We start from the raw sequence: 24,983 nt of genomic DNA on the forward strand, positions 1-24,983 counted from the left end.
CAACTATGTCGCAAAACAAATTCGAAGAGATCGCTCCCAACACCTGACAGTTACAGAACAGCGATACAGCCACTTTTCATAACATATTCTTTATTGTCCTTTAAAGTAGCAAAGATCAAAGTGAAAAAAAGTTAAATTTATGATAGCCACAGACAAAATATTATCATGCAGATAGTAGATGGCTGGTTCACATTACCTTGTTGCGTTTAACGCTGCCGTTACTGTGTAAAAACCCTCCTCACACCACAACTGTAATCATGAATCCATATGCTAGACTACGCTACACAACGGATAGAACAAGACAATATTGTGTCTTCTAAACACGAGGAAATGTAAAATATCGCCTGTTGTACATTTCTATACAGAAAAGAAACACTGTACTGCGCTTGTGGGACGTGTTCATGAAATACTCTGCTGCCTATACACAAAAAAATCTACAAGTGTTAATTTTAGTATTCACATATGATATTTGTTAAAAACCAACAGCTAATATACAATTTGCATTTCTTCGACATCAATCTCCAACATCAATAATAATAATAATAATAATAACAGGTCGAGCAAAAGTTAAAATAGACTGGGTAAAAGCACAGTATTAATGGAAATGTCAGACAAATCCGTTCAAAGACATTATTGCATGAAGTTTTAATACACAGAGAAGCAGTTGAAAACATTAAAAGGTACTTTTCAACTCGAACCCCATTTTCAGACGTTTTTTTGTGTCTAGACCAAATTTTTGGGTTCTGGACGGAATATTGCGATAAAACTTTAAAAACTCTTGCTCGTTGTGAATGAATCTTCAAAACTGCCACCAAGAAATTAGCTTGAGATCACAAACTACGACTGACACGTGCAGAAGTTTGAGGTGGCTTTAGTCTTGACGAGACTGTAAAGAAACTGGAATTTTTGTATTAACTTGGAAAAGAAACATTTCCACCACCAAAACATGGGAAAATAGAGTCAAGCGTGAAAAAAAATGGCAACGGGTACCCTTTAAGAAGCTGTTAATTCGCAGTTTCAATACAGAATTAACACTTTGAAGAGCGCTCATCGGTTGGATTTGGAACGATAGAAGGAAATACTGTCAAATGGTTTGGCAGGTTTCATTGAAAATGTCTGTGTACTTCCTCTGTGATGCCTGTTATCCAGTAAAACTCCTTTAATACAGCTCTTGAAAATGCAAACATTCAATACTACATTCAGCAGGATATATCACTAAAACATTATGACAATGCTATGTACAAGGTTTATTATTACGTGACATTTTCCAGGTTTGGAAGTACCAGTTTCCGAGGCTGCCGTTATTTCAAAATATGCTAAAAAAAAAGTAACAGCTTAAAAACTGTAGAAGCGAGTCCACACAACACAGCAGCCACATCACAGCTGAGATACATGACGCGTGTACCGCTATTCCTAAGAAATGCGGATGAAGAGCATTAGAAGCTAAATATAAACCGATGGTCGAAACGTACAAGTGAAACTGAAGCCATAGTGACCTTTTTTAATCTCTCCAAGATCCAGAAACTCCTGGATACTTTTTTGGCAACAAAGGGTAAAAAAACGGAAATATCTGCTTTAAAAGAAAGATTGTTGAGTTTAACAAAGAAATACAGTGAAATAAAATGCATGTTTAGTTATGTGTTTTTCTAAGATAATTGCATTCAAGGTCAACACAGAATGCGAGATGGATATTTTTCCGGCCATTCTTGAGTCATAAAAACCCTCGGCACGGTCTACGAAATGAATTCTGATCCGTTGTGTCTGCCCGTGCTCTTGGGTCCGTCCATTCCTGCCTCGCAAAATTTTACACCAAACGGCAAGTTAAAACTTAAAAGCATTCATTTAATCCAGAAAAAAGGGCAGGCTTGGTGTCCAAGTAAACATGTTGTATATTGTGCACACAGCTGCTTCACAGTAAATGGCTGTATTTAGCTGACACATCTACACAACAATGGGAGTGAGCTGCCATGAAAGGTTCTGGGGTTCGGTGTCTCGCCCCAGGGAAACGGGGACATGTGGACAGGAGCGGCATGGGGATAGAACCGACAACCCTGTGATGATAATATAGCTTTACTTAAGCTGTATAACAAATAAAACATGTAATTTTTTAGCATCAGAAAATGAAGGCAGACGTTTATTGTGAAGCAGCTGCTGAATGAGTCAAGTTTGCGTTGCTTTCGACTCATCATTGCAAGGCAGGAATGGACTTCAGCATCCACAAAGCCACTTGTTAGATGATTATCAGACTCATCTCCTCCCTTGAAGCTTTGATTAAACTTTTGAATGTGTTTGCCATAAATGTGGTGACGCTAAATAGAGCGATTGTCATTTCAAGTAATTTGCGGTTGACACTATTAATGCAATTAGCTTGTGGAAACAAATGAGAAAGCTGCATTTTATTTGTTGCTTTGTTGGGTTCGACAGATCTCCCGTGTTCCCGCGCACCACCGAACTGAAACCTTCTAATAAATTCACAGCTCCTTGGGCTCGCCGTAGTCGTTATACATGACGGTGAGCGTCTGCTCGTCGCAGGCCTTGTGTACGTCCTGGCCCATGTGCGACCAGTTCAGCCCGAAGGCCTTGGTGTCGGTGTAGCGGCAGGACAGGAACTTGAGGGACATTCTGCGCAGGCCGATCTTCTGCTCCTGAAGAAGACCCTTACACCACGGGGACAGTTCATCCAGCTGGGAGAGGATGAGGCCGGCCTTCCTGTTGGAACAAAGAGGAGCCATATTTAAAGGGGGTGTCTGTTATCCATTGTGGCCTTAGCTTGTCATAAGTATAAGAGAACGAGCAATTTTCATTCAAATGCAACATGAAAAGAAAAAAGGACAACACACGCGTCGAACATTTGATATTGTTTGATGCCATATCAGAGATTATCATGTGGTTGTGCCAAAATATGTCTTCAAGCACAAGCGCAAATTAAGCCCAGCTTCAATTCAGAACAAGCACCCGAGTCACATGGCCCGCGGGCTCATTTTCTGTAAGCAGTGTCGCAATAAACTATGACACAAATGGCGAGCTAGCTAACTAACAGACCACTGGCTAATTCCACCATGCTTTAATGTGGAATTAGCTAGCGAGGTATCTAGCCAGCTGTCCATTAGCTTGATAGCTTCTGAATTCCACCGTGCTAGATTTGAGGTCTGTCCTATATTCTGTATATCAGTCTTAGTTAATGGACGGCAGCAGTACCGCGAGGCAGCAGGGGGGGGGGGGGGGCTATGAAATGCATGAACTTCTCCTTCGGCCAAACCAGGTCAGCTGAAATATCACCTCCATTAGTAACACGATGCGCCGAGTTCACATAAACACATTGGGACACCGAGTGCAATAAATAATCATTAAGCCCGATGCAGCCCGTTTGGCCTTTGCGGTGAAACCCTGTCAAGTGTTTGTGTGCAGTCAGAAAATGGCAGCGGGAGAAGATTTCATTCATTCCACACACACTTTCTCCCTATCCCTCAGCCAAAACAGCACGGCGTCCCCGTCCTGCCAAGCCACAAGTCTGCTGGACGCTCTGGAGTCACCAGAGCCTCGACGCATTACGCTGATGAACTGATGACACATCGGAGCGCCCAGGCTGCACATTCGGTACGCGCCATGTAGAGGGAATTAAAGGCCCGTACTGATGAACAAAGAGCGGAGTGTTTTTACGTCTCCGTCGCTCTAATTCTCTAGATTTCCTTCTCACATGCCGACCACTTTCAGCAGATTGCTTCTCAGAGCACGCCGCCCTGCAGCTGTTTGGTTTTCCTCCCGAACGCATCAATTTAAATCGGTTTGGAGTGCAAAATAGGCCGGCGAGAGCAAACCACACATGGTGAATTCACAAACAATACAATGTTCTGCTAATCATCAGTTGGCACTCATTTGGTAGTCATGAGGTGGATGTGATGATGATTATGATCATGACAATTGGCATGCAAGTAACGATGGGGAGGTGGGGATGAAGACAACAGGGAAGATGGCAGGGGGACACATCTCAATGTGACTGATGATGGGAAAGATAAAAAAAATCCTGCTTTGGTTCTATGTTCTTGACCTCCATCAACAGACGCTGATGGAGATCCTGTTATATGACCTAGAGCTGGAGAAAAGCTGCTCAATGCATCATGTGGTGGGATTGTTTTCTCTACTGTTTTATCGAACGTCAACAATTACCAGAAGGTCTTAGTCCTTAAAATGCAAATAAAAAAGTGGAATTTGATCGTCTGCATTTTCATCAGCTGATGAGAATCACTTAATGGATCGAAAGCTCCAGAAGAGCTACTAGATGAACCTTAAGACGAGATGAAAGAAACCAGATACTTTTACTTCTGTTCTGTATTGAAGTACACTGCTGATGTAGTTGACAAAAAGCGAATGTGGCTGTTATTGATGATAAAATGCTGTAAAAAACTAAATATAAAACAACAAGAAACAGAAGTTTACTCTTATCTATGAATCCATCCTGAGTATCCCGTGTCTTTTAGCATTACTTGTTTTTCAGCCTATAAAAATAAACAAATATGAATTGACTTCCAACATTTAAATGGTATTTTTACTCCGTCTATAACAACTACAAATAATAACAGTAAAGTAGAGTAAGCATTGTTTTTTATTTCAAACTGCTTTACATTCTCGAGGATACTGAAGAGGTTTTTTTCAGGTCTGCTCCATGATGGTGCTGAAAGGGGTTAGTCTGGTGGAGAGAAAAGCACACTTTTCTCTTCCAATACGTGGCACATGGTCCACTCTCCGGATCCAAATCTTGATCCTAAAACCAACCATCAGCAGTAAGTAAGAAAATGTTTTTTCTTTTATTTAAATTCAAATGTTACTTGGAACTCTGGTCTCTTTGGCGAACAAATCTCCTCTTGTCAAACATCCATTCAAATGATGACCCACAAGTCTTTCTCTACATTTCATTTGGATGACGAGCTGCAAATCTTTGGTGTTTCCTAACTTAAAGTTGGCACCGACGGCACGTTGTAACAATACAGGCAGCGTGTGGTCCGTGGCTTCATCTCCTGTCTCGTACCGAGGCCACTGTTCTGTAAACACGCAGCACATCACCACATTTCCTTTGCTTTGTGTTAATGTTATTGCTGCGTGCCATAATGAGCCACAATTCATTTTAAATGTCCCTCCCCTGCGTTATTTTTGGAAAACCGCTTTACAAGCAGGGAAACAGGAGAAGCAACATCCTCCTTGCAAAATACTTTGCATATGTTGTGGGGTTGTTTTTGGAATGGGGAGTGTGTTTTGAATCGTATGCGTACATATGGAAGCTCAGCGGGACGGGTTCCCCCTTTTGCATTTGCATTTGCAGAAGGACTGACGGGAATAACAGCGGCGATGATGTCAGTCTGCTCCGGCAGCCTGTCCGCACTCATTCATATCATTTTTCTGAAACCTCTTTATGTTCCCGATCTTTTGCCACAGATTTTGGTGGTTTGGAAGGGAAATCGGGGCGCTTTATTTGCTTCTTCTTTTTTTAAAGTGCTTTGTTGGGTTTTCATCCTTTTATTTTTGGAGAGCAGAGGAATGTTTCACAGGTTCCAAACAGCAACGTTTGTCACCATTTAAATCCCTTCGTGTGCATAAAGAAGTGGAAACATGGTCTCTGAGATACAACGCCAGCCCTTTAAGACTACCCCTAAACCTTTGTGTGGTTTTGACTATGCACGTGTAGTTAGGCAATAAACGATATACTATATACATGCGCACACTTTAAGGCCGACATTAGCATGGCAAGGTGCACACTGTATAACATGCATACAGTTAGGTTAGTTAGGTTTTGGAAAGGATTGTCGTTTTGGGTTAAAGCAGCCACATTTCTCAAGTCACGGAAAATAAGAGCAAAGTAAACAGCCTGCTCTGATGATGATTATGATTTCCTGAGAGAAATTTCAACCATAACAATACTTATTATTACAAAGCGCTCCTCTGATTAGAGACACTGTCATGTAAAAACAGATCACATACTTTTCAGTTCATCAAAGGGCACCGAGTGTAACCGCGGACCATGTCAGGGGCCGGGGCCCAGCCAAAACATCTTTGACTTTATGAATCAACAGCCAAAGCGACGCGCCTGAAATGATGGGTAACCCCCTCGGCGATGACAGGGTCAAGCCTCGGAGAGACGGCCTCGCAGCCAGTTTATGGCTCCAGTTAAAACGTCACGCGATGCTGCATGAATAAAGAGGCGACAGAAACGTCCTCCGCGGGATGCCAAGCGTCTCGTCAGTGAGATCCGATACGTTTCTAAAAACAGCCGAGCGGAATATCCTCCGCCACAACAAAGACAAAGCCACATTTGTTCCTGTGTTGTTCTGCAGATATTGCTTACTCGGCTGATAGCAGTTTATATTGAGTCGGGGCCAGACAGTTTCTTGTTATCTGGATTTCTGGATATCTGATTCGGCCCAGGTTGTTTGTGATGGGGAAACTGAGGAATTCCCTTCTTGAAAACACAGATCTGATTTGGGAAGCTGAAACTGTACATCTACAGTGTGTGTGTGTGTGTGATGGAGGGGAGCCTGTCTGCTCGGTTGTTTACTGCGGTACCACAGATTGTTTGGGTAGGTGAGGTGTATTCCTTCTCAAGAGGCCAAAGAAATGGTGATCTCAGAGAAAGCCACAAACAAAGGGGACTTTACGAGGGGCTGCTGAAGGGGATGAGGGCCGTCTAGCCTCTGGGCAGACTTAGCTGTCGTAGTAATTATGTGAAGGGTCCCAGTGGAGTGTCTGACCTCTAGTAGCGCCACAGAGTTGTTTTTCTTTGAGCGGGTTTCCGTTTGATCTATTCCGTGCGTGTGTAAAGGCACCCCGACTGCCGTGTTTATGGTTTCAAGCCTTTGGTTTCACTTTGAGACTTTTGGCACGAGCAGGTAGAGAGGCGTCAGGAAACCACAACAAATAAATACAGACAGTCCTCCACAACACAAAGCAGAGGTCGTCTGTGCGATCAGTTTATCACAAACTTTGAAATACAAGTAAACATCAGGTGATCAATAAGATATCAGTGCTCGGGCTTTTTATGCTAAAAACATATTTTTTTTATCATTCATGTCATCGGGGGAAACGGGGTTAGCGGCCGCTAACTTCTCCGCTCTCCGGGTAACGATAAAACAGGATACGGGTCTTAAGAGTCTTCTTCTCCTGCCGAACCGCCAAGCGTAGGAGACTCAAACAAAACACGACGCGTCCTTCCCTGACCTCGCATGCTCTTCTCTCGTCGTCTTCTCCAGTTCTGAGGTGCCTTTATGAACATCAACTCCCTTTCTCAGTAAAGTGGGGGGTTTGCTGTTAATCTAAATGAAACAACCTTTCGCTGAGGGGCGGGGCAACCCGCTGGCGGAGAGGGAAACAGAGAGTCAAGGGGAGCAGTTAATCAGTTTCACCTGTAAAAGTGAGAGCATGAACCTCAGAGTGCCACACCGGACACACGGGCTGCAGTCCAATAGTCAAATATTCACCTCCTAACGTCTAGCCCTCAGCACTTTTCCTTGACCTCCGCGGAAACGTCACGGGGTCAAGGAAAGATGGGAAGGAGAATTCATGAGGAGTTAGGAAAAGACAACCGCGGTGTTTAGAGAATCCGACTCCACTTTCACTAACGACGTAGTTCTGATGCGACGGCGGGCGATGTTAGTGACGTCAGTCTGTCTGCAGCGGTGAAAAATTTCTCCTTGGAGATTAATAAAGTACTTTTCATTCATTCAAACTACAACGTTGTAGTCCATCTCCACCACAATTAAGCATCTTAAATACTTCATCTGTGTTCTTACAGTGTTGCGTCATGCAGATGATTTAAACAACCCGGTTTATGTATTACTTTATTAACGAGGTTGGAATAGAAATTATTGAAGGAATATGAAAGTGAAACCAAGGGATTTTTCATATCGTACAAATCTACTAAACTGATTCTGTTCTGTTCTGTTTCAAACCTGCAGAATTAAATACGTTATCTCGCTAACGATGTGGCTCATATGTGTGTCTCATATATATTCATGTCGTTATGGTTTATATGCAGATATCTGATCATACAAATATGCAGACAACAGTTTATGAAACACAACTTGAAAGTGTTTTATTGTAAAGTAACAAAATAGTTCATTAAAAAGATGATAATCATAAACATGAGTCAGGCTGAAGAGCTCGTCTGGTTTAACTCTTTCATGAAAGCTTCTGTAACTAAAGTAAAATAAAAGAATGAGGACTGAGGCCGACAAGTAAATGGCAATATTATTCATTTAATTGTATCTCATTAAAGCTCCACGGCATGACCTATACTGTTTGCCAAAATATTAATGTGGTAGTTAACAAAATAGTGAGTTGGCAAACAACAAACAACAAAACATCATAATAGAAGTTAGCGAACAACAAAACATCATACAGGTCTCGATGCGATGCAAAGCAATGCGTAGAAACGCAACACAAAGCATCGCGGCTTTGTAAGGCTGTCCTGGCTATATTGCATTATGTTTTCAGTTTTAAAAAAATCATATACATTCAATGACAGTGAATACATGTGTTTGTAGTTCATTAAATGTAAAGAAAACAGTAAAGAAAAGTATGTCAACACAACAAGACAATTGCTAAATTAAGAACTATTGTACACTTGTGTTTGACATATTAAAACATTTCTATACGACCAGTACAGTTAAGATGTTTGAATGTGGTCAGAAATGTTCCGAACACATCCATATCAGTCACTACTTTGAAAACCGGATGTTGTGTCCCGTGGCTCTTTCCGCTCGTTTGATTTCACGTCAGCGTCAGCTGCAGCTGACAACCCGACTGAGAGAAGACCGGACCCGGGGGTTGCGCCTATACTGTGTGATAATAAAATAACAACCCGATGCTTCGTTAGTTCAGCCAAGCCGGCAACTACTTTATTTACGTCTTTTTCTTTTCACTCGAAACATTACTCTGAACCTCTCTTTTTGTTTTCCCCCTTCAGAAAAAGTCTCAGAAACTTACACTCCAACACTGCTTCCCAGATCGCCGCCCAAATACCCATTACAACAGCTTACAGTCACCCCCGTAATGAAAAAAAAAGTCACGGAGAAAAGTAGAGCGTTTAATTCTACGTGGTTGTATTAATTTCTTTTCACTGTCACCCGGCTGACCGGTCTGCTGATATGTGGCGAGAAGTTAGCAAACAACATAACATTAAATGTTGAAAGACTCTTCCAGAACAAACACACAACATCTGATGACCAGTATTAACCTGCAGATGAGCGATTCCTCAACTGCTGCAAACTGAGCAAAGTAAATATACTTTCAGGAAGTGGATCACGACTCCATACTCCACTCCTGCCGCTGGTAAGGCGCGTCAGTCCGTTTGCGGTGCTCTAAAAGTCCGACGTAGTGAGGACGCTTATTGTAAACGCAGCAAAATATATGCATTTTAAAATGGAAACCTAACGTGTAGAGGACAGGTATCGAATCTGCTACCTTTTAATTTACAGGGAAACCACTTTACCATATGAGCCACACAGACCAACATGGTTCTAGGTCCGCATACCCTCACGTCGTCACACAGACCGGCGAGCACGCAGCGGGGGTCTGTGCGACCCTTCTTTTTTGCCCACGCAAAGACCGTGACACACTGAAAACGGGTCTGACACCAGCGCTCTACGAGGTGCAGGTGACACGACTTAAAAATTAGTGGCAAAAGCCGTGGCATCTCGTAGAATTAGTGGCAACTGCCTACGTACTTTGTGGCGTCTGAGTTGGAAACCAGAAGTGAACCGGAAGGAACCATACGTAATTACTGGCAACTGCTCTCAGACCTCGTGACATGAACCGCAGATGACGGGGTTATGCCTCGATATCTGAGGTGGGAACCGGACATGCCTCCACGTCATTAGGAGCATCCGCGGTGGGAACCGGACATGCCTCCACGTCATTAGGGGCATCCGCGGTGGGAACCGGACATGCCTCCACGTCATTAGGGGCATCTGCGGTGGGAACCGGACATGCCTCTCTGAGGTGCCCATGCCACGAATTGAGCTTGCCCTCTCTCCAAACAGGGTTTAAATACAAGAGGGAGGTAACGAGACACAGGTGGAAACAATGAGGGCAGCACAGGTGAAGGGAATACACAACCAGGAACAAGGCAAACAGACAATCACAAGGGCAGGAAGTGCAGAAACACAGAGGACACAAGACTACAAAATAAAACAGGAAACAGAAACTCATATCGAGACAGACCGACTCCAATCAAAGGCGGCGCTTAAGGAGCTGGGAGCCGGACGCCGCCGAGCTTCGAATGGGTCGACCCCATGGAGGCTTGTCTGTCTGAGCCACTGCTGGGTGTGTTAGGAATTGTGAGTTTTTGGAATGGATGGCTTTAGTAGGACAGCAACACTCATACCACAATCAAGCTGTCGGCTGCACATAAGAGGTGGACGTTGTCAACGTCACCCGTTGGGTTGTGGACCGCTTTTTTGAAACCTTGAGTTCAGTATTTAGGACTTTATGGTCTATTATTCTAAATGGGCCATAATTTCATGCTGTATTACAAGACTTCAAATTAGAGATTGAGACATAAATTTATGTTTATTACTGAGGTCAAGTAAGAAGTCAAAAATAATAATCATAATAATACATTTTATTTGTGTCGCGCTTTAAAAAGGTATTCAAATGCCTTTGTAGGGTCATACGATCAGACTTATTTTTGCAATCAGAGGAGTCGCCCCCTGATGGACATCAAAAAGAATGCAGGGTAAAAGCACTTCCGCATTGGCTTCACTATTGAGGAGCCAGAGTTTTGAAGCTCCTTGCTGTCCTGCTTCCTTCTTGGTAGTTCTTGTTTTCGTGTTTGTTGCAGTGAAGGAATGTGTCACCCAGTGAAACAGTGTGTTTCAGTCATGTGTTTTCAGTAGTTCTTGGACAACAATGGAGCTCATTGGCGCAGCTGAATGAGACACATCAGGCTTTGATACACAAAGTCATTCATTCGTGGTTTTGGTCTTCTTATAGGATCATTTGGAGAAATTTGGTGTTCAGTATCTTGCCCAAGGACACGTCAACACGTGTACTGAAAAAGCGAGGGATTAAATTGCTGATCCCCCAATTAGTGGAAGGACCGCCATACCGCCTGAGCCACAGCCATCGCAGGAAGTCCTCTACAAGTATTTGGTATTTTAAGTTAGGTCTGTGGCTCGCCGTTCAGATGTTAGAAGTTTCTTAAAATCTGCCGTATGTTCAATTCTTATGGGCTGCAAACAGCTAAACCAGTGTCAGAGTTTTCCCACATATGGTGTTTGAAATTGCTGGTGACTATTTCATTTCTGAGAGGGCAGTGTGCTCAAATTGCGCTGTAAAGTGGTGTTTCACACCGAACCGAGCCAGGCTCTTTTGTCTAGTTGCCACTTTTCTGCAATCTTGCAGGCTGTTCAGTTATTGTTCAAAGTTCAGTCCGACAGATTGCACTTTCATGGTGGGAGGACAACTCATAAAGGGAGTAGGCACACAAGCACACACACACACACACTGCAATTTCAGAGACTGATTACGGTCAACACGTTGTTAAAATGGCCCAGTGGGTATTCTGTAAAAGTCTGACTCGGGGGCAGAGTCACGGAGCTATTCTGAGTCAGCCCATGTTGGGCCTTTCTGATAAATTGGCCATAAAATCAATGATCAATTTGAGCTTAAGTATCAGGGCACAATACACAATACAAGACGAACTCCAAGCGTTTTCTATGTATTCCACTGTTTCTGTGATTTCCCTGGCTTACCTATTGCCGTACTAACACAAAAAGCTGATTATAAAAAGTGTCAATTAATCCATTTTCATTACCTAACATCTTGAATCTTCTTTGCTTTTTCTTTCAAATCTGTTTATTCTAAGAGAGACACATCTATAACAAATGGGAGTTAAAATGATAACTGGTCCTGCGTCAGGGGCATGGATTTATTGAAGATAACTGTGGTATTTGAAACATTAAATATTAATGTTATATTAATAATAGACATGGCACCTTTTAAATCCTTTCATGCATACAGTTATGGTTATAAAGTATTTCTTCATCTCCCTATACTTGCATGTTGAGTGTAATTTACACAAAAAAGAGCCAAAACTCACAATAAAGAAAGTTAAAGATGATATGTACATTTTTTAAAAATTTAACCACACATATCACGACTATCATTGTATCGTGCATTCCTCTGGCCGGGCTCACGGCTTAGTGAACATGTGATATGGTGACAGCCCTACCTGGGTCCCAGCTCGTCCTCACACCTCCAGGTGAATTCCCCAAAGCTCTCGTAGCGCTGGTTGTAGTGGTAGAGCACGCGGTGCAGCGTGGGGGCGCCCAGGTCCATCAGAGTGTTGTAGGCCGTCTGCTGCTCCTTCCCGCTGGTGTAGCCGTTGAACAGGTTGTAGATCTTGTCAGATATTTCTGAAAAAGGGGCAAACGGGTTTATGGGGGGTCAACACGAGACCACTTGGCACAGCAGCACATTGTCCGCTAACGGCGGGTCAGTTTGTGCTGCTGAAGGGCTGCAACTAACAAATGTTGTCATCATTGATTCATCTGCCAATCATATGGTCCATAACATGTCAGAGAAAAGGGGAAAAAACGCTGATCTAAATGAAAATAAAGCCCAAGGTGACATCTTCAATCATCGTCTTGTTTATGACCCACGGTCCAAAACCCAACGATACCTGAAAGATACCTGACAACCCGTCCCTTCAAGCCACTGCCCCAAAATTAGCATTATGAACATGGATATTGTTGGTAGAGCTTATTACAGCCCTGGAACAGCCACAGATACCAGATTTTTGTCTCTCTTTTTTTGTCGAAGCATTTGATTTATCAATTGCTGCCGCACATAAAAAACATTTAATAAACAGTTTCAGCAACATTTTTTTAAAAGTTAATTACCTATTGTAGTTTTAACTGATCATCCAAACAGTTGTTGAATATTTCTCTGTCTCCATCAATCAGTTGACCATTTGGTGAGAACATAAAGACCTTTTCCCACTTAATGTAGGTTGTCTCCATTAGTGCAAATGAGACACTTTACGCTGCAGCGCCACTTTGCATTTTAGATGAATAAGCCAGATGTCCTTATACATGCATATGCAGACATTTATAACATTTAAAAATGAATAATCCTTGACATATACATCTAAAACCCAAGTGTTTTTTCTTCACATTGGAAAGGATGTTTTGTTTTTTAATAAGATAAGGAACTTATCCACCTGTCCTGGTTAACAAACCCAATGACATCTGCTCAGAAACAGAGCCACAGAGGTGACATATTGTACTTCACACCACTCGTGTGTTTCCAGGAGAATCACCGGCGTAACCCGGTAGTATCACTTGTTAGGGCACCTTTTGTTGATGATTGCAGGATCCGCAATCACATCTATGCATTAACATTTTGACTATCAAACTACTTTAATTTTTCGACTATATGGAATAACAATTTCGAGTCAATATCCTCATGGAATTGTGGTTTATAGTGTACATAAACAGTCATATCCAGAGGGGGAAACTCTCCCTGTGACTTTATGACTCGCTCTATGAACTGATCTTTAACATCTGTTTTGTGAGCTCTTGAAACACAACTGCAAACAGAGAGAACAAACGTCTGTCCCATGAGTTAGGAACTCTTCTGTTTTGTTAGTGGAAAATTGAGAAACCTTATCTCCTCAATATCATCTCTGACTGACTGCAGTCCTTAACCCCATCAAATTCACAAATGTAGACATTGCACCTCCCACATCACCTGCAGGCACATGTGCAGTGCTCGAGCACGAGAACCCATTCCTGAGAAGAGGAATTACCTCCCGTGACTTTCCTCACCTTGTGCTTTGACGTCATCCACAGTTGGACATGGCGTTTTGATGGTGACCTCACTCGGACTGGAACGGCGGCCAGTGTTGTCTACCGCCCACAGCCGGAACCTAGACACGCGGGAACACACATGAGAACGGATTCGAAAATCCGCTGCCAATTGCGAGCGAGGAATCCTAAATCTGCGGTAGTTTAGAGTACCCCCCTTCCTTAACCCCCCTGGCAATTGGAGTTTGATGAATCTGCTGTACCGGCATCTTGTCATCATCTCATGTAGTGGTTAATTCTGTTTAAAAGGCTCCCCTTTGGAAAACTGAAAGCTTGCATTATCATTGCATGACTTCCACTAGTGTCAGACTGGCAACAAGCGCTTCCTTCACAGGGCTACTGACCTGTCCCTTCGCTGAATGAATATCTCCACCTAGTGAGCAAACCGCAGACTGCATCCACCTGCAGCTCCAAATATGGCAAAAGATGCGTCCTGTTTTCATCATCATGGAGACTTACAGGGACATTTTACTCAAGTTGCGGGTCACAAATACACGTTACAGATTTGCACACCCCACCAAAAGGAAACACTTGATATTCTCGGAGGAACACACTTTAAACCTCTCCGAGCGGTGTGCACTGAGGCAGAGTGCTTCACGTGCTATGCTTACGTAATAGCATTTCTCCCCACACAGTACATTTCCCCCCCCGCCCCCCTCCTCCTTCTCACACACAGCACCGATCCCAAGCCTTGTTAGGGTTCTGCACACTCCATATAGAAAATATACGGAGTGTGCAGAACCCCCGGAGGGAGCGACGACGCCTCGGCTCGTTGAGAAGAATGAGCTGCCAGACAGGATGGAGAGAGCGGGAGCCCCGCTGATGCCAGGATTAAAAGGGCATGTGTCGCTGCTCGCTCAGCCCACATACATGCAAACTGTTTTTTTTCCCCCTCTTGATCTTTTTCTCTAACTCGCTCCCCTTCATTTTTCGCCCCCTTCCCTCACCCCAAATTTTGCTCCACCATTTTTTTTTTCCCTGTCTCCCTCCACCTTAATCAGCCTTGTTTCCTCTGTACAAAGTGCGCGCGGCTTCCCTCCTGGCAGGCCGTCTGTGAGATAAGTGTCAGCATGTGTACGAGAGCATCTGGTGTGGTTACGGCATCACATTGTAAAAGTTCCTCGCTCGGGCCTCCACAGACAGAACATATTTGAATGTAACATGGAGTAAAAGCCTGTTTGTTTAAATATTTTTTTCTTGTCCGATAATTTTGTCCCATGTTTTTGTGGGGACTACAAACAAATTTCAGACTTTTGTGATTTTAAATTGTACTTGCTAATACTACAACAGAAACTAACTTGCACTGAAACCGTTACCTTAATGCCTACCTCTGAGATAACCCTGAATTACCTCGGTCAGTAAACGTGCCACATCACACACATGTAGTTAGTGGTTAGTACAATATGTGCGAGGACTTGCCTTGGGGAAAGAACACACACTATTTCCCAAAGGACTATAAATACATGTAGAAAATATATTTAACTTTTGACCTGTATTTGACACGCTGGCCTTGTTTGGCTTTAACCAAACATACAAACACGCACATCAAATTACACAGAATAAGTCAGGTTGTTTTCGGTTCTGCAAATTGTTGGACTGAACGAGACTTACTTGTTTGGATTGATGCATGGTAGTCCACAAACCTCTTGGTTTGTGGACTACCGTTTTTAAAGTATGCCATTTAGGCTGTCGCCATCTTGTTGTATCTATCCCAATTGACAGGTTGTAGTAGTCACAAGTGAACGAGTGTTTCATTGAGGCCCGCTTCGCAGCTGCTAGGTCTGGGCTCGGTCACACAGCAATAAGCTCACTATGACTCCATCGCAAGCATAGTCGGACAGCAAATGGTTTCTGTTAACAATTTTTAGGACATAAAGATAAAGGCTACTTAAAAAAAATGTGCCACACACACATATATAAAAATTAAATTTTTATGGTAAATCACCTTTCTGGGACGAACACTTAAGTAGTATATCCACTGAATTACAGACATCTCTTTTCTAATGTAAGTCTAGGAGAAGTGTACATGATTTGAACCTGGTCGTGGTTCTTCAGAAGATCAATCTACAGCTAGCTAAGTGAGATATGTAACATTAGCCTAGCTTAGTGCAGAGTTAAAACCAACAATAGTTGCAAAAACAAAAGCAAACAGCAAATAAAGAAACAGGAAATCCTTATGACATCTTTGGCAATTTGTTTTTGGTAAATACATAGTTTGTGAAAGCTAACGTCTCAAAAGTGGCGAGCCGTCGGGGCCTGCTAAGTCTTCTCTGATGGCCTAAACAGAATTACTAAGTTATATCTATTTTAAAATGTAATTGTTTTTCACAAATACACTCCATGTATTACAATATTTTTCCCTTTTAGCTTATTTTCTCATTGCACAGCTTCCTGCCTTGACTGCTGCTCAAGGCAGGCTGGGCCGTGGTGCGCCGCAACAGCTGATCGACTGAAGGCCAAAAGAAGAAATCCACGGCCCGCCACTGCGTCTGAACAACATTTCTTTGAAGACGTTGGTAGATTTTGATGGTTAGTCAATACTTAATTTTGTGCTAACTTTAGCTACGTATAGGCTAAACACGTGACAAGTGCGAAGGTATCTGTTTTTTGCTAGCTGCAGCTAATTTCCGCTAATATAACCTGTTTTTGGCAAATACACCACAGTGTCCCAATTCCATACTACACTTCCAATACTCAGCATATTTTACCGTTATATTCTGACGGGAAATGACGTCAATCAAACTGCCACTTTGAATGACAGTGAGAGAGAAAAGAAAATGTTTTCCAAATAGGATTTCTTGTTGGTTCTCAATGGTCTTTTTTGGGGCTGTCTGACCACAATTAATCTTATCTTTTCCAGCTGTGAGTACAGAAGCTCCTCCATTTCGCGCAATGCATTGTGGGACAATACTTTTTAGAAGCAGCCCCCTTAAAGAGAAAATGTTTTCAACCTAAACACATCTGACGTGCAGAAAGTTCTTTGAGAACTAAGTGGGAGTGAAATATGGTTACCGGGTTGGTTCATCTTGCTTGTTTGTTCATGAGAAGAAAAAAAAGTAACTTACATATATGTGGTGTCAGGGTCCAGGCAGCGGATGATCATGCTGATGGAAGAGGACAGGAGGTTGGGGATGTCCCCTAACATCACGCATGGAGACCTGGCCCCAGACAGGATGTCGTCCACGAAGCTCAAAAGGGTTTCTGCGGCAGAGAAAGGAAGTCACATCCGTGTTAAGAAGTTATGACTCACACGAGAATTTCATCCCAAAGTGATTCATGTGCAGTTTGGGATGAGACCGCTTCAGATGTAATGATTCGTAGTGTAGGGTCGTAAAAAAAAAAATTCTCCTCAAAAACATTTTCTTGGCTGCTATTTTCTTGACCTTCGCGTTGTAATTTCCCATTAAGATGAACTTTACTTCAATTGGTGTGATACAAATTTAGGTTAAAGTGCCATTGAGTTGTGATTTAAACTTGACAACTTATCAAACATTTGTCAGTTTTACCTGATCTTACCAAACCAGAAAACATGAACATGGATTTACTGATTTTTTTCTTTTTTCTTTAGGTACTTTGAGGTGAACCTCCCCCGGGCTGAATAAAGCCTTTACAACACAGCACTGTGCTGTGAACAGACATCTTACCATAATGTAAAACAGATACTTTTCTCTACCACAAAAAAAACAAAAACCTTTGAGTACAGTATGTACTTGTAGGGCCTTCCATGAAAATGAAAAAGTATGGGTCTGTTTTACAGATTTCTAGCTAGCTAGCTCTAGCGCTGATTTTAATTTACTTCTTAAAGTCCTAGTAAAATGGAAGTCAGAGTGTCTTGATCTTCATATTGTGATGTATTGCCCGGTGAAGTCATACATTGTTAAATAGGTAGACAATATGACCGGTGAGGTGATCTAAAACGGCTTAAAAAGGCAGAGGGTATTCCAAAGGTTGGTGAAGATCTCTTTGTGACAATTACATGTATTGCTCAGGTACCCAGACCGTCAGGTAACAGCAGTAATCACAACATGGATCACATTTGCCCGGATAAATAAAATAACACTCAGTCATCAACTTTCATTTACATCGGGGGCAAAAAAAGAACATTGTGTTTGGTGTCAGAATAGTACACAAAGGTCTTTCAGTGTCATGGCAGTCGATGCTGAAGGAGCAGAGTGCCGCTCACTCACTGTCCACCCGCTTTCCCCCAGCAGATACAACCCACTGGGCTTCACCTTCAAAAACTTTTCTCTCACCTCTACGTCCTCCCCCACCTTCTGCATAACCTATGTCTTGCAAAAATGTCTTGATGTCTAAGTAAAAACTTGACGTCATTTACAAGGTTATAAAAACAACACACACCATCACACACACTAAGTAGGTGTCAAAACCTTAAAAAAACAACACCATTTTCAGTTTACGTGCACAACATGATTAAATAAGGGATTTGGGGCAAAGAATCATTAGGATTTTTTTCCAAACATTCAGAATTATTAAACAGACAAAATCACATTAAAAAAACTGTAGAATTCAATAAACTATTTAGTGCATAAACAGGTAGATCATTACACCTTACCCAAATAAAAGTCCCCGTTCAAGTTACAATCTCATTTCATCTATGGTTTGACTGTGCTAGCGTGATCTTTGTTCTTAGACTTTTGCCTCAAAGGCAGTGCCCCCATCCCGGCAAAAGATGCACTTCCAGGGAGGGGCGCAACCTGTGGGCCCAAAAAATGTTGGCATTGTAGAATGACAACATTTAGGAGCCAAAAATACGTTACAGTCTCATATCACACTTGCAGGAACGCACAATGCCATGTGGTTAAGCAATTGGCATGGCAGCAAAAAGATCCTGGGTTTGTCTTAAAATAATAACATCACATCTTAACTTAATATGCGTAACAATGTAACTTGTATAATAAACCACAACCTCCCCCAGCAGACTTTCCTGTATGAGTATATAACAAATGTAAAATCAACATTTACACGAACATCGGTGACCTTGGTGAAAGTCCTGTGTTGGACCCGCCCACCCGCCCCGGACCTCTTTATTACATGGACTTTGTCGGTCTTCATTCATGCCACATCACCCGACTTCCTCCTTCGCTCACGTCATTACATTAAATTACATTACATGTCATTTAGCTGACGCTTTTATCCAAAGCGACTTACAATAAGTCATACTTATAGATTGAGACATAAAGTAAAACCGAACACTTGACCTCATGAGACAAAAAAACGCTGGCCTTCAACATACCTGTGGTTTGCGTTACAATATTCCATCATCTAACTTTTTCTTTTGGCGCCGTCTTAAGAACCAACTGGGAGGAACAGTGGGATTCCTCCCCGTAGCCGGTATCCAGCTAATCGTGCACATGGCCGACTACAAATGTGAAAGCGAACATACCAGGCACTTTATTAAACTTCGTCAGCAACAACAGACCAACGACGACCGCGAGGCATCCCCAGACGAGAGGATGCCTCCAGCGTGACGTTTGTTTACGCATTCTGTCCGCGGCCAAGGCTGCGCAGGGTTTTTACAAGTGTTGATCGACGCCATCCAGACCGCTGTTGCCTTGACAAGTTCAAGCTCTCTTAATGATGAGGGTGCAGAATAAAGCAGCACATCCACGGTCGGCTGTTATGATTCTTTATACGGGGGAATGCTGTATTTAAAAATCCACTACTTTTTTACTTTGCAGATAACTATTTCAACATTTAAAACATCGTCTTAATAAATGATGCATTATTAGAGCTACGACATCCAACTGCTGCTCATGTGCCTTAGAAATCATAATCCAATAATCCTAATATAAGTGTGTCACAATGTTGCTGTTGCCTGATTAGACTTCTGCGCTGTCAAATGTTGAAAACAGGACATTTTGCTTTTTAAGTAGAAGGGACAGAGGGCCCAGTGTGTCCACCTGCCAACCCACCACTACCCCGCTGAATGAGGGATAACACCTGTATACACCTGAGACTCTCACATGAGAGAGAGAGAAAACCCTTCGACCTCCTTCTCCTCCTCCTTCGTCACCTCCTCTTTAGGGCTTCGGCCCTACGCTCGTGGTGACACATGCAGCTCGCTGTGTTTTCCCAGCTGGCACTGCGTACGTCAAAAAAGTGGCATTTGGCCACCAATGTGTGTTTCACTGCGAGAGGGGGGAAAATCCGCTCGGAAAATCCAACTCTGTGTGTGTGTGTGTGTGTGCGCGTGAAGTGATGGGTGCTCTGAGGTGGTCATCTGCGACCCCTCCGCTACACAGGCAGCCCCTGTCCATGCGTATTTACACAACATGTGTGTGAAGTGACGGGCGCCCCGAGACGGTCACCTGGGCCTTCCCTTGACAAGAGCTTCCCGTTCACTGCGTGTGAGTCTGCGCCTTTTAAAAAAATACAAATAAAAACTACGTGTGAGTGATAGATGCTCAGAGGTGGTCACCTGCGTCTACCTCGCCATCACCCCAGTCTCCGTGTCACCAGCCGGGAAACAGCCGGCCGAGTGCCAGCAGCTCAGAGAGAGAGAGACGTTTACCCGGCGGAGAGACTGACACACGAGTGAAAGACATCAACAGTGCTCAAAGGGGGTAAATGAAAAGTGACATTGTGAGGCATTGTGCCACTTAGCATATTAATTGTGAAGCCGGGTCGGAATGTCTGTCCGGTGTGTGTGTGTGTGTGTGTGTGTGTGTGTGTGTGTGTGTGTGTATAGGGGGCGACAGTGTGACAGTGTCTGAAAATCTCCATCGAAAAACACAGCTCTGAAAATACGTTCTCCCATCAATCTCCGTGTGCAGTTCAGGGCCGCCTCAGCCCTCAGCAACATAAGCCGTTCATGGGCTAACTAAAACTCACTTTCATAAGAACGGTCGAGGTGTAACTTCGAATTGGCGTCCTCTCTGTTTTAACTATCCATGGAACACATTCAGTTTCTTTTGTGGCTGGAAAAAACAGGAGGACACAGCATTGAGCTTTTTTTCTTATTACTTTCCCTTTCAGCTGCAGTAGATACAAGATAAACAAAGATAAAGCAGGATAAACAAAGGACACAAAGGGGTTAAACAATTTCCTGTGCCTATTTCTTTGAAGTCACCTCATGATGACTAGAGCAGAACTCGTAGTGCTTTTGGTACGAGGTTCTAATGAGAGAGCCGGCTGGACTGTATTGCTTCTATAGATATTGAACTCAACAATTCTCCCCACTTTGATGACGAAGCTGGTTGTCTGTCACTACCAGACACTGTAGATATGAATTGGATGCGTCTCCACTGTGTAAAAGTGAAGCCAAAATATCCCGGGTACGGGGACCGCCATCTTGAGATTTTGAAGTTGATTGGAGCCAGCATGGCCAGATCTCATTAGCTTGATGGCAAACTAGCTGCTACTTAGGCGCTACGTTTTTTGCTTTTTTAACTGAATTTAAGTCCTATTTTCGTAGGTTTAGCCATTAATGATATTATTACCAAGTTAGTTGCCGAAGGAGGCAACATTGCTCGGGTTGAATCGCCAAATCTGGTCAAATAAAAAACTCGACCCAATTTATTTTTAACATTTAACACGTTTACAAACCGGCATTGCGCTCCCAGATCTCAGAGATTTGCTTTGTACCAAGTCAACCAAAAGCATGACCATAGCCACAAACACAAGACCCCAAGTTGCGATACACAGGAATCCCCCCCACGCCTCCCTCCACCTCCTTTCCAGAAAAAAAATCCGTTATATTACTCTCTTGAACCATATTCCACGTTTGGCTTCACCTCAATCGCGGATGTCAAGGAACGAATTTTGCGTTTGGCAGTGTCAGATGGACTGTGATTAAAAAGTTGTTCGCCAAGTACACATGGGTGATCCATTTTCACATACTCACATCCCCGTCTGCTCTCACTCCTGAACCGACTTTCTCACATGTTGTAAAGGAGGGAGACTGGCTCAGACCCGACTGTTCTTGAACCCTTTAACAAGCCCTTGCTCAAACGCAAAGTCATACGCTCATTAAAACGCAGTGTTGGTGCAGATCTGAAAATAGGAAAATACCTTTGAGCCTTGGGATCTCTTTAGACTGAGGCGCAGAACAATATTACTCTGTGGGTTCAAGCGCTGCCATCCACCCTTTATCTGTCCAATCTTTCCCTGTTGAATCCCATCTTTCCTGCCAGTCTCCCCTGAAAACCACCTGAAGCAGCAGAAACTGCGGTACCAAGCCCAGAGAAAACAGTTTGAGGAACCCCGCTGGGCACTGTCATGACGAGAGGAATGCTTTACGTGGGTGGCCTCGCTGGCCAGGAGAACAGAAAGTGCACCTAACTCCACTATAACCAATATCTCAGTCAAGAGACACTGTGTGCTGCCATGGCATTTATGGACCCAACTCAACATCTTTTGAGAAAAAATAAATAAACAATTACTGAATCAAAATGTTTCTCTCATGCGTTGATTGCCGACAGACAGCTTTCAAAAGGAAAAGAAAAAAAGAAATTTCTTCTGGAAGCGAATCAGAGCAGAACTGCGCTATTGAGGGCTGCTGACCTGGCGAGCTTGTAAGAGATACTGAGAACGTGATAAATCCTAAGAAAATAGCATGTGAACAATTCTGACATATTATTTAATTCATTGCCCTAATTCCTGTGCCATTTTGTCACAGTGATTGCTGGCTGGGCTGCAAAATATAGGATTATAATGTTTGCACGTCCTCTGAATAGATGCACGCCTCCCCAAGAATGCTACAACTTCCCCGGAGCATGGGGATCTCTGGATTATCGCGACCTACGGAGCGAAAAAGAAAAAGCTATTTGTCACCAAAAGCATGGGCTCCAACACAATTTGTATCCATCAAACCCTTCGTAGTCTTAATGTTCAGGGAGATCAAATATGACATCAAGTAGATATATGTCTTTTATATTGTGAACTGATTACAGAGACAGCAGCTGAATGAAACGTTGAATCAAGAAATGTCTGAAGGCAAGACATGATGGAGATGGTTTGGAGAAGCGTGGATTCTTTAAGACATATTGGACATTTATTTTCTCTCAGTTAACAGGTAACAGGGTACGCTTCCCACCATCTGAGGAACGTGATGCTCGTTTCATCTCCTCCACACAGGCTGGCTGGCCGGCCCCGCTCGGCCGGATGACATTCATAGACTTGTTTAAGGTTCGGTTTGGAAATGTTGTAAATCTGTCTCTTAAGTGAGATCAGTAAATCTGCTGAAAACGGGAAGTTGTAGCTCGATAGTTCCTGGAGGGGGTATCAAAAGGTTTCAGACAGCTACTTTGAGCATTACAGTGGAATTAAAAGTCCAATCTATAAAATAAAATGTCAAGCAATTAATATTTAGGCACGGATCTGCTGTTTTTTGTTGTTGTATGTTTTCAAACCCACAAACCCGTTGGAAATAAGACAAACATCCATGAAATTGCGCTCTCACGCATGCCACAGTCAGACTTTAGGACTTTCATTTGGAGCAGCGGTTGACTGCCATGGATTAGTTTGGCTCCAATTGGTGGTGTATAATATATGCCAATTATATGATATTAAATAATAGTAATTAATAACAGCAATAGTAATGGACCCTGCAATACACAAACTAAAAAGCTCCTCCCAAGCTTCCTGGTCTACGATGAATCATCAGCCAGCAAGCGTGCCGAATCTCTTCCTGCTACATGTAGCTTTAGCCTCAATCCTCTACTGATACATCATGCAGCCATCAAAGGCATTCTTCAGGAACTCTTTACAGGTTCTTGGTTTTAAAATGCATCAAACCGGAAACATTAACAAGTCAGCTTGACATGGATTTTTCTACCGGTTCATGAGTTTTAGCGTTAGCCTTCGCTAACAAGCTACAGCTGATTACATCCTCTCCAGACATTTATCATCTCAGCGAACAAACTCCACAGTCGTCAGCTGGCGCTGAGAAGCATTTTGTTTGCTTCTGTGCAAGATTGCGGTTTCAAAAGAAACTTTAGGGGGAAACATAATTTTGAATGTGAAACTTAAACATGTGGCGGTGTCCAAAATCCCAAATGGGATAAATGTGTCACTAACTTTATTTTGTAATTCTGTTACTATCACACTTTGTCAAATTTTGCTAAATTTTTACACCAACTTTTCCACCTCAGCCAAGCGTAAAAATGATCATACAAATGTTGATGTTTTTATACATTGAGCAGTTTACGCTCAGGCTTTCGATACACAAACTGAAAATGTGCATACAAACCGGCAGATAGAAACACGCTCACTGTGTGATACACAATGAGCACAAATGACCAAACACGACCAATGGTAACGTCAAATCAACCTTCTCTTTGACCATTATTAGAAATGCGTCTGGTTAAGTCAAACCCAGACCCATCTGCAGGGGAAAAGTTGACGGACACAACAGTTGACATACACCGTGGAGACTCAGTTTTTCAAGGCGGAGAGACACGATTCTGAGGAACTTGTCATTCAGCTGGAGTTGTTTACCCTCAACATTCTTAGAGTATGATTTGTTGGAAAATATCAAGGATTGCCAGGAGACGGATGTGAGTTATGGGATGTCTCACCTTTTGAAGTCCTGCCTGCTGTCGTCAGTTCAGTTGTGCAGGCCTGGACCCTGAGAGTGTGTGTGTGTGTGTGTGTGTGTGTGTGTGTGTGCGTGCGTGCGTGTGTGTGTTTGTGTAGACCCCTCTAGCCAATCCACTGCTGTTTTTCTCCTCTTAATGGAAAGGACAGGTGCTTTAAAGATCATTATGTTTTAACTGTGGAATCTTAATGTCTATTAGACATGTAGTCCTACATAAAAATAAAATAAATAACACTTAAACAATAGTGTCAATTAACTCACTTTCATGTGTTTGAATGTTCTTTCATGACCTGCTATCCAATGCTTCAATTAAAACACACACGCACACACATACAATGGAAACATGTTGATCCCCTAAAAAAGTGTTTTCTTTTGAGTGAAGAAAAAGTACCTTCTAAGGCGCCCTTTCAGTGGAGACAATGGGATGAGACTAAGTTCTGGTGCCCCACCGCATGCAACAGGGAACCTTTTTTTACTCCCTGTCCCGCCCCCGTGCCCATTTCCCTCAGACAGCCTGAGTTCGCCAATCATTGTGCCTGGTGTTGCTCACCAAAATAAAAAAAAGTTTG

At 42.9% G+C, this 24,983-nt stretch overlaps 1 protein-coding gene across 10 annotated transcripts in view; it reads right to left on the bottom strand.

Moving 5' to 3' along the window:
• Positions 1 to 81: 81 nt before the first annotated feature.
• The window catches only part of astn1 (astrotactin 1), a 356,366-nt gene continuing 331,464 nt past the window's right edge, over positions 82 to 24,983 (bottom strand). For all 10 annotated transcript variants that reach the window (XM_068600596.1, XM_068600673.1, XM_068600641.1 and 7 more), the window contains 4 exons: positions 16,922 to 17,057; positions 13,818 to 13,918; positions 12,221 to 12,404; positions 82 to 2,709 (listed from right to left, as the gene is read on the bottom strand). In XM_068600596.1, the coding sequence (XP_068456697.1) occupies positions 2,472 to 2,709; positions 12,221 to 12,404; positions 13,818 to 13,918; positions 16,922 to 17,057 (659 nt within the window). In that variant the 3' untranslated portion in view covers positions 82 to 2,471. The remainder of the gene's footprint in view (positions 2,710 to 12,220; positions 12,405 to 13,817; positions 13,919 to 16,921; positions 17,058 to 24,983) is intronic.

The sequence above is a fragment of the Clinocottus analis genome, unplaced genomic scaffold (genome assembly GCF_023055335.1).
Source record: "Clinocottus analis isolate CAN_PGR_092001 unplaced genomic scaffold, fCliAna1.0.p SCAF_11, whole genome shotgun sequence".
In the NCBI taxonomy this organism is placed as follows: domain Eukaryota; kingdom Metazoa; phylum Chordata; class Actinopteri; order Perciformes; family Cottidae; genus Clinocottus; species Clinocottus analis.